Source organism: Macadamia integrifolia, chromosome 5 (genome assembly GCF_013358625.1).
Source record: "Macadamia integrifolia cultivar HAES 741 chromosome 5, SCU_Mint_v3, whole genome shotgun sequence".
NCBI lineage: Eukaryota > Viridiplantae > Streptophyta > Magnoliopsida > Proteales > Proteaceae > Macadamia > Macadamia integrifolia.
In genome coordinates, this window is record NC_056561.1 from 24,134,547 (window position 1) to 24,145,748 (window position 11,202).

The 11,202-nt window shown below is 35.7% G+C and overlaps 1 protein-coding gene across 1 annotated transcript; it reads left to right on the forward strand.

The window, feature by feature from the left end:
- Positions 1 to 9,733: 9,733 nt before the first annotated feature.
- LOC122078257 (uncharacterized protein At4g22758-like) lies at positions 9,734 to 10,952 on the forward strand. Its single transcript, XM_042644161.1, has 2 exons — positions 9,734 to 10,137; positions 10,597 to 10,952. Exons 1-2 carry the CDS (start codon positions 9,807 to 9,809, stop codon positions 10,764 to 10,766), a joined length of 501 nt encoding a protein of 166 aa, XP_042500095.1. The 5' UTR covers positions 9,734 to 9,806; the 3' UTR covers positions 10,767 to 10,952.
- Positions 10,953 to 11,202: the final 250 nt, after the last annotated feature.

Genomic DNA, 11,202 nt, shown 5'->3' on the forward strand with positions numbered 1-11,202 from the left:
AAGCCTCCTTCCACTGCAGGGTCTGGGAGAGTCATAATGTACACAGCCTCACCCCACTTCGAGAGAGGCTGTTTCCCAACTCGAACCCGTGACCACTAGGTTATGGAGCAACCTTACCGTTGGGCCGAGGCCCATCCTCTAAACCAATAAGAAGTCAATTAACCAATAAGAAACTGATAACTGAAAGTCTGAAACCAATAGCAAACCATGTAACCAAAATTCAGTTCCAGAACTTGGAACCAATCAATAATCTGTTCAGCTTCAGTTTGGGTAATTACACCGGAACCAACTAGGAATCAAACGAATTTACACCCTTATAAAGGGTAAAGGTGGCATCTATAGGAGTTAGCACTACAAAAAAATTAAAGTTTGTGAGACATAAATTTACCAATTACACATATAACATAATAACACTAAATAATGTAGCAAAAAAGATTCCTTATACATATACAATAGGTAAGAAAGAATTTTAAGAGACAAAATAAACAGTTTCATTTTTTCTTTAAAAGAAAATTCAAAGAAAGCATAGCAGATATCATTTCTCTTATAGAGGGCAAAACAATTAATCCATCCATGATGGTGGATACAATCACCAGCTGCAGTTCCCCTGGGGAGCTTTTGTAAAGCTTGAATCATATCTCCATCAACAACTTTGATATGTCGTAGCACTACGACATGTTCATAGCCACCCACTTCCTTTGTCAGCTCATTATCAGTGTCTGAGAATTCCAAGATGAAAGAATTTACATTATGGTTACATATGCCAAAACACAATCAACAAGGACATCAAAATTTAAGTTTGCGGTGGGAAATAAATGGATTCAATTGAGAGTATAATTTTGCAATGACATCTTCCAGGTATGTTGAAAAGACAGTCAATCCACAGTTCTTCATTATTATTATTTTAATGTTGCACATATTGAGAATATGAGAATTCATTGCTAATACCAAGTAATTCCCACTATTCCAAATCCAAATAAAGAATAAACGACTATGAGAAAAAAGAAGTGAAATAGGATGAAAGCAAAAGAACTTGTTCAGATGATCCAGAAAGTGGCAGAACTTTTCTCAGTCTGAGTTTGGGTTATGCAAAAATTTAGACATGAGCTAAGTCAAAAGATGGAGAATTAGAAAGTCAGAATAAAGAAAATAAGACTCATTGCAATTGTTCGTTAAATAATTTGATGAACAGAAAATTAAGAACCCATCCCTCTGCATCACAATTTAGGGATATCAGGTCACAATATCCTTTTTAGTCAATGTGCAAAGAACACCGCGGCTCTATATCTTGTGATTTTCACGTTTCAATTATTTGTGTCATGATTCTACTTACGCCATTAGTTTCTCAATATAGGATTAAATATTCTAGAAGATATAAAGAAAGGCTTGATTTTTTCTTCAAATTACACGAGAATTTTTACAATGCTTCAATGATTACATTTCAGCATTATACACACAATGAGCACTCATTCATTGCAGCAAACTTAGTACAAGCATTTAAAATCAAGAAAGATTACCTTCAGTTCCAAATAGAACAACTCCAACTTCATCACTTTTGCCATAAATTAGCTGCAGGGAGAAAAAGAAGATGGATGAATCATGCTTAAATAACCACTTGTTTTCCTTTACTTAATATTATTTGTTAGAAACAGCAGATATTTAGCACCACAACATAGGCGAGATGCTCAGTCAAAATCCCAAACCTAGATACACATCAAAATCAGATTGGACCTTTGCAATAGCCATTTTCAAATGTCCTGGCCTGGCTAACCTAGACCCAACATGACTTGGGGAGAAGTACTAAGGAAAGACAAGAACACTTAGAGGATAAAAGAAAAATAGGACTTCAAATCGAGCTGAATGGTGAAGACAGGATTCGTGGAGCCAATCTTATTTAATTGGGATAATGCTTAGGTGAGAAGAGTAGAAATCACGGGGCTAATCGTATAAATGAATTCCAAACAACCATCTTTAAACTTTGACACAGTGCCAGTTCACCCATTCAGGGGAGTCACTAGTTCCCCAAGTCAGCCAGACTCTGGTCCTAAGGGTTGAACCCACCTAGTGATTTACTGTCAGCCTACTATTAGGGTTCATAAATATTGGTCTTTCTTTAGGCTGAAATCACAACACGACTCAAACCAAAACTCACTGGAAAAGAAATATCAAAAGAAATCACATTAAACTTAATCTTGTTATCTCAATAGAAGAAAAAGTGAAATGAAACCATATAGATTGTAAGTAAAAGATAACTGATAACTCAATATTGAAAATATGCCTATTTAATCAATGAAAATGATGAATAAATACATGCCTTCTTTTGTATAAGCATGGAGCATACTTTTTCAATCTCGGGGATAATATTGTGCATTGATGGACTGACATCGAGCAGCAAAATCAATCCTTCCTGTTGGAAAAGAAAATAACAGTTTTAGTAGCCCTACATGTTAGGACGTATTGACAGGAAACACCTTTTATCTTTAGCCCTGGTATGGAACCAAAGAACTCCAACTGTTTAGAGTGATCCAAAACAACAAACAATATGTTTCATTACTCCAGGTGTGGTAACACCCTCGTGCTACAGCACATCAATTAGTTAACTTTCAATCAATTATGCCCCTCACTCAAAAATATTTATAACTTAACTTCCTGCTGGATTGTGCATTATTACTACAAATTGAACAAATTGTCGACAAAAATAAAATATATAAATAAATAAATAATGTTAAAATGTGCATAATTGGTCAGAAATTCCTGAGCACATTTACCACCTATAAACCGCTCAAACAAATGAAGGATTAGCAGTAGAGAATACAAACAATAAAAAATTAAGACCTTCCAAACCCTAAAACCAATGTTTGAATGAACAACTCAGATACGACCTCTGTTAAAATCAAACATGTCAGAAAAGGCATTAGAAAGAATCAGATCAATAACAAATTCTTGTAATACTCGAGCAGGAATTACAGGAAACTACCAAACAACCAAATTGATCGATGAATTAAACTCAGGGATCAAGTAAACAAAAAACCTATCAAAATTTTATTTAAATCTAACTTCCTTATTTGTAAGACATAGCACAAAATCATCAATGACATAGAATATTAAAAGGCAAGTACTAGCTAGTAAAGATTAGTAGCTAAACTCAGAAGAAATTATGTGCATGGACGAACAGTTCGATCCCCGAAACTTCGAGTCGAAAAGGATAGGATTTACAATACATTTCGAACTAGAGATTACACAAGAGTGCGATCTTCACCTTATTCCGAGCCATAGAGTGATTGACAGAGAAAGAGAGAGAGCTTACAATTCAACTTAAGCTTGGAAGTTGAAGAGGAATGTTTGAAGCTTCCGGAGGAAGCAAATTGTCCTTCCCGCCCCTTGATGTTGAATTACAATCACCTCCCTCGACTTGATCCAAATTACAGAAAGATCACTTAACTTTTTTAATTGTCATTTTCAGTCATAGCCGTTGTGATATTGATAACCATTCATTATTACCGTTGAACCGTGTGATATTGATCAAACGATAACTATAAATTAAGGCTCAAACATTTATCGAGTCAAAACAACCATTACTGCGATTGTCTTTGCAAATCGGCGGTCGAAGATGCAGATGACAATCAACGAGCGAAGCCGAACAAACGGACGAAGCAGTTGGAGACGTGAAAACCATGATTCATATTTCATTATATCGTTTTCTTTTTCCGAACTGGAAAAAAAAAAAAAATTTGTGAAAGTCGCATCTCATGTGTTTGTGCAGTGTGCGACATTGGCTAAAGTATCAACAGTAGTACAGTACTCTTACTCTCTTAGCTTGCGGATTTTAGCGGCACGGATTTACTGTTTTCAATTCAGAGCTGAAGTTGTAACCTTGGGTCACGAGTTTAGTTAAATTTTGTTTTCGACCCTGAAGGAACTGAAGAGTCGACTTGGGTTTCTCAAACCAAGTAAATATTCAACACAAAAACTCGAATTATTTGGTGGAGGGATTCACAGTCACACGTATATTGCTTGTGTACATGAAGGAATAGGTGTATAAGAGGGATTATAGTTTTATAGGAAGTTGGCTATTTGGCTATGTATTAAAATGTTGATATTCCAAATTAGTATTTCTAGGTTAGAAATATCTTTTCATGTCTTTAGTAATTTGGAATACTTGTGTATAAAAGATGTTGTATAATAAAATTAGAAATAAAAATTTGTTAAGTGCACAAATAAGCAGGAGTAATTAATTTTGAGATAAATTTTAGTTGTTTAGGAATTTTCAGATATAGTATGAGTTATTAGAAAAGTGGTGTTAGTGGAGTAAGAGGTTGTAACTCTTTGTAACGATTATCCTATCATATCTAAGAGGAAGGACCAACAAAAGTAGGGCAATGAATGAAATCCTAAAAATTATCTCTTTATCTTATCTTGATAAGAGGTCGGCTACCTCCCAATAGGCCGGGATCGCATGGCTTCGTCTGTAAAGCCAACCCTATATTTTTTTATATTTTATTAATTTATTGTATATGAATCTCACTCTCGTATCTTAATCTTCCTATTTTATCTCTATGGAATCCCTATACGCATCATCTAGTATCAGAGCTTAGGCACGACATCCACAGGTGGAATTCCTACAATTTCTCTCTAAAGAAACGAGGTCATGGCTTCCTCGATAAAGCCAAGGAAATACCACCAACATGTTAAAGAGACTTAGGAGGATCTATATGCAATGAATATTCAATTTTCGGGAGGCAGTCTTGAGGACAAGACCAATCTTAACATGGATGGAATATTATGTGCACAAATAAGCAGGAGTAGTTAATTTTGAGATAAGTTTTAGTTGTTTAAGAATTATCAATTATATGTGAATTATCAGTTATAGTATGAGTTATTAGAAAAATTGTGTTAGTGGAGCAAGAGATTGTAACTCTTTGTAACGGTTATCCTATCCTATTTAAGATAAAGGACCAACAAAAGTAGGACAACGAATGAAATCCTAAAAATTATCTCTTAATCTTATCTTGAGAAGAGGTTGACTACCTCCCAATATGCTGGGATGTCATGGCTTTGTCCGTAAAGTCAACCTTATCTTTTTTTTTACATTTTATCAATTTATTTTATCTGAATCATTCTCTTATCTTAATTTTCTTATTTTATCTCTATAGAATCTCTACATGCATCATTTGGGATCAGAGCTCATGCACGGCATCCATAGGTGAAATTTCTACAATTTTCTCTATAGCGAAACGAGGTCACGGCTTTCTTGATAAAGCCAAGAAAATACCACCAACGCGCTAAAGCGACTTAGAAGAATCTAGATGCAATGAAGATTTAATTTTCAGGAAACAATCTTGAGGAAAATACCAATCTTAATGGAGATGGAATGTTACGTGCACAAATAAGTGAAAGTAGATAATTTTGAGATAAGTTTTAATTGTTTGGGAATTTTCAATTATGTGTGAGTTCTCGATTATAGTATGAGTTATTAAAGAAGTGGTGTTAGTGGAGTAAATTGTTGTAACTCCTTGTAACGGTTATCCTATCCCATTTAAGAGGAAGGACCAACAAAAGTAGGACAACAAATGAAATCTTAAAAATTATCTCTTGATTTTATCTTGAGAATAGGTCGGCTACTTCCCAATGGCCAAGACGTCATGGCTTTGTCCATAAAGCCAACCCTATATTTTTTTATATTTATTAAATTATTTTATATGAAATCCTTTCTTATCTTAATTTTCCTATTTAATCTTTATAAAATTTCTGCACACATCAAAATACATATTTCGGCCGCCAGATATATAAAGATAGATAGAATAAAGTGGTGATGGAAGTAGTGGTGGTGATGGGAGAGGGAGAAAGTTGAGTTTATTGGGTTGGTTTTGTTATAAATTGTGTTTAGTTTTTCAAAAATCACTTTAAATTTGTTCATCTATAAAGAAACACACAAAAAAATAGATTGGTCGCCAGATACATTTTTTGTTCCAAATTTGCTAAAAAAAAAATAAAATTTGCCACACACACATTAGCTAGTAGCTAATGTGGGACTAACTCTTAATTAGATATTAATTTTCATCCAAAAAAGTTGAAGTAGTAGGTTGACTCCCAATTGTATAAAGAGGGATGTATACTAATTAGTAGCCGATGTGAAACTACTTAACACATGTATATTCCTTCCCATTTGAAGGAACGAAACTTGGCTATTGCCCAAGTTATAGCTACTTCTTTATAGCAACTAGGGGAATAGAATCTTAGAGGTAGAGATGAAAAATTCTACCCTAAGAGGGTATTTTCAAACTTGCCTATAAAATTTAATTTCCTTAGTTACTAAAAGGAATTGTAGTTACTTGACTGCACCTAAGGTAAACAACAAAATTTTCCTCATTGGAAGAACCTTTCCAATTTCTCTTTGTCACCACTATATGCATTCCGTCAATACCACATTAGTACATTACAATGTGCAACCTCATTGGGAGTGGCCCACTCCATGGAAGGATTGGTAGAAAGGCAGATTCTTTGTCTAACCAATTATAATTTGGGCTACCAATGGAGTTGGTAGCCTAGTGGTGAAAATGCTCTCAACTCATCACCGCTCGAGTCGGCTGATTGTAGGTTTGAGTCTTGGCATACCCACTATCACCCGTTAGTCCTACGAAAGTGTTGCTTAACACATGGTAATGGTCTAAACATAACAAAGGATTAGGGGGAAAATGTCCTAATTCGGGCACAAATGTAATAAATAGTTGTACATCAAAATTGTAAAAAAAAAAAGAGGAAAGAGGAAAACACATTTTTGGGACTCAAAATGAGTTTATTGGGTGAATTGTGGGGAGATTCTGACAGTTTTATGGCAAACGGGATCAAATAAGAGCTTTAGAGACACTTCGGTGTTTTTTTAATATTTTGAAGAATTTTCACTCTCGCTAGCTTTTTCCGATATTAAGAATGTACGTATATAGGATGTGGCAGCTAAACACTAGCCAATGAGTGTAGCTCTCTAGTTAGTGTGTGCCTTGAATGTGTAAAAATAGGATTGTGTACATCGTGTAACTTATCCAAATAAATTGCATGTGGGATTAAGACCTACAACATTCAGGGAGAGCATTTAGACTTTAGCATCGGTTGAAAAATCGGTTGAATTGGGCGAGATGAGTGCATAGCTAACACTTTTCTACTTCCATGTCGACCCTTACCTAGATGTTTGACTAGACCTTTCATATTCAGCTAAAAACAAGAAAAGACTAGACCTTTCATGGAATCAAATTTTAGTTCTTTCCTCTAACCAAGAATTGGGCCCTAATCGGGTCTTACGCCTCATCCTTAGATGGTGACTTCTTACTCACTGTTTCCTTAAAGAAAACATCATGTGAGTGAGTCATTTGATAATGATTGATCGAAATCTGGGACCCGATGCATATTTTGTACAGAATTTACAAAAGAATTTTTTTTTTTATTATTGTATTAAATAAATATTATTTGAAAAATGTTTTCAATCAGATCATGCTATTCCAACGTTGGCGTACAATAATTTTTTTTAAAATAATTAACTCTCCAGATTCATCTGAAAGACAACCACACATCAATCCTGTGGCCCGGCCTTCTTGTCAAGGTGGTGAAACTTATTTCTTTTTTCTTGGTAAAGGCAGGGAGATGAAAGTTAGGCATTTAAGTTTTTTTTTTTTTTTTTGGTAGAAAAATTAGCACAGTTGGTATGGTGCTGTTCATATAAGGGTTTTAGTGCATAATATCTGGATCACTATCAATGACACTAGTATCAATTGTCGTTGTTACTTATATGAATCAATTATATTGAATTAGATTGGACATTTTTTGCCCCTTGTGATACGGATCTGGCTCCTCTCCAATGATATGTGTATCGAATGACCTTCTAACTATCATCTCCAAGGGCTAGGAAGGTTTGGACCTGCATCCCAACATCTGCTAGCACCATGGTATGCGTGTTTAAACCCTCTCAATCTTTGATAAGTCATTAAAGGGTTGTTGGTGTTGAAGAGGATCTTTTCCCTTCCTGATTTTAATATTATTGATATAATATCAAACATGTATCAATATCAGACACAAGGGCTCCGACCCCAACACTTACATGGTTCATATTTGACTAACCGCTCTTACTTCTTGCAGCAAACCTTCTTACAAACCTTGATCATAAATCATATTCTCCTCTAAAAGCCACTAGGCCATCTATTTATAATTCCTTTCTAGTCCCTAGATGTGATCATCTAGAGAAATCACACACACACGTACTCATAGTCAAATCAAACTATCACAATCACTCCGGGTTGAAATCGTCTACAATTCTCATCTCGTACAATTTCGTGCAATACCACCTTCAGGTGGTGACACGTGTATTGATACCAATACAATGGTCCAGATCTGGTACAACTAATAAAACATTAAATCAGTGAAGAGGCATTTAAATCAGATTTGGACCATTGCAATGGTATCAATACACGTGTCACCCCCTGAAGGTGGTATTGCACGGAATTGTACGAGATTAGAATTGCAGACGATTTTTTTCCCAATCACTCCACAAAACTTGCGGTGCTTCTACAATTATCTAATTATCAAATACTGAGTGACTGGAATGCTGGGTGGGGAATAAAAAACTTGTCCCAAGACTGTCATCTAGAATTATCTAATTTTGAATGGACTTTATGAACTTTATAGCTTGAATGACATTCGTTATATAATTAGCTGCCTAAAAGATGAAATAAAATATATTTTATTTACTACATATTTTTCTCATTTGCAAATGGATCAAAACTGCAGTTAGGGTTTCATTAGCATGACAATCACTATTAGGAAAATGGCTTAACCATGTTATCTCAATATCTCACACGATGCATGGCATTAACACACTAGAATTCCTATAGATATGCAGAGAATTGCAACTACACGACATCTCTGTGAAGCAAATTTTGTTATCAATCGATTAGACATTCAATTAAGTTTTTTTTTTTTAAGTGTGCTTTTTAAGTTTTACTGTATATGCTCAGTAAAATGTAATGTTTCAATATTTGTCATTTAATTATACATGAGATTAATCCATGTGATAGAAGATCTTACCTCAATGTCATGATCAAATTTTATTTTAAAATAAAAAATTGACTCAAATTCTGATTTGACGTTGTGAAAGATTATGAAAGTACCATCATATGACAAAAGTGATCAGTTTTTTTTTGTTTTTATAAAAAACAAAAAAAATTAGATTTTTATAAGACATATATTTTAGTCACTTTTTTAACAAATATATATGCCATATGTATTTATACATTTTTTCCATATTTAAAATGCTTGCATGATCGTCGCAAAGTGCACTCCTTTTTCCTGGGATTAGTCTTTGGACTAATCATACGTGCAGGATGGCCCTGTCAACTTCAAAATCTCATATAATGCTGTAACGGCCAAGTAACAATAGACTCCAAATGGTGTTGGGATACATGTCAGGACTCAGGAGCTCCATCACTCCAAACAGTGAACTTCTGGAGCAGGATCCATGCAGCCACACCTGTCACCTAACTACCAGCTGATCTGAAAACCGATCAATTTCTTTGACATGTGTCATAATCATGGATAGTATTGTAGTAACAATTCCTTCGCGGGCCCCTTCTAAATCGGGATAGCGTTCAAGACAAGCGGGCTTTCCTCGAACCTTCCTTTGTGTCTCTTTCGACGCAAAGATATAAAACCCACCAAAACCCCTAATAACTGATTTCTGCACTTGCTAGTAAAGTTCTCCAGATTCGACACCAAGAAGAAGCAAATCACATTTTCTCTCCTAGAAAATCCAACTGATTCCAATGGTAGTCTTTCGATCGATGAAGACCGAAGAACTGTCTCAGATGCATTGGCTGGAGATCCTCCGTAAAATCAATGATCCTTTCGAAACATCCGTCGCCGGCGAGTCGAACTCGTCGGGCAATCACGATCGTAAGCTGACCAAGCTTCTGGTTAATGTTACGATCGAGCAGAGCGTAGGACCTGTTCATCTCCTGTTGTCGCCGGAGAATACTGTGGAAGATCTTATCAAAGCTGCTTTAAATGTTTACGTGAAAGAGCAGAGAAGACCGTTGTTGACTCATTCGGATCCTCAGTGTTTCGAGCTTCATTACTCCCAATTTAGCTTGGAATGTAAGTCCTCAAACTTCAACGATTTTCACAATTTTTTTTTCTCGTTTTCCTTTCAAGAGATACGCATTGTTCTCCGGTAGATCATGATCGTTCTTGCTTTTGAAATTCAGATTCAATCTCTTCCTCCATTACTCATAATCTTGTTTACAGAAGAGAGAGAAAGATAGTTTTTCAGAATTTATTTATAGTTTATCATTTTTCCTATCAATCTCAACCGCTTAGGATCTCAGGATTCGCTGCGTCGAGAATACGCAGCGTACGATAGCTACCGGCCGCAGTGCGCAGTGTGTGTTTTCTCCAGTGGTCGTTGAAGGCTAGTAGAGACAGTTACGTTAAAATATAACCGTTATAGTTGACGGCGTTGACAGATGGTCGGACCGTCATTATCTCGCTTCGATCCACGGGTCTGTTGTGGTTCTATTATGGTTCATAGTAAAGACTTGAGGTTTTGTGTTGCAGGTTTGAACCGGAAGGAGAAGTTAATTGATTTGGGATCGAGGAATTTCTATTTGTGCTCAAAGCGGACCAACCACGTCAACTCACCGTGTTCGGACGAAGCCAAGAAGACGGCTGCTAATAAGTCACCATTTCCATTTCCATGGACGAGGCTCATGGATTTCTTGCTATAAATTATAGATGATGGTTCTCTCACAGAACTATACTTTCCTTTTTCCTTATTTTTTTTACTTCCATTTCGGAATCGCATTTTTGTATACACTGATACACGTATACAAACATTGTTAATATCTATCCCTCATTTAAATTAAGAGGTCATGATTATCGGTTAAAGAAAATGAAAAAGAAAATAAAATTTAAAAAGCCATAATTCCTTCGTGTTCTTTTCTTCCCTTTTGTGATATGCCAGCTTGAATGTCAGAGCGCCAGTGTCAATAAATGCGCCATTTGTGACTACAGAAACCATGCTACATACTGCCAAAAAATGCTAAGGGGGCCATCTTGAACATGGTCTCCAGAGGACCTATGATTTTAGGCATCATGAAGGGCAACCATAAGAAGCTATAGGGCGGATAAAAGTTGTCTCCGGGGAGGAACGTTGTCGGACAC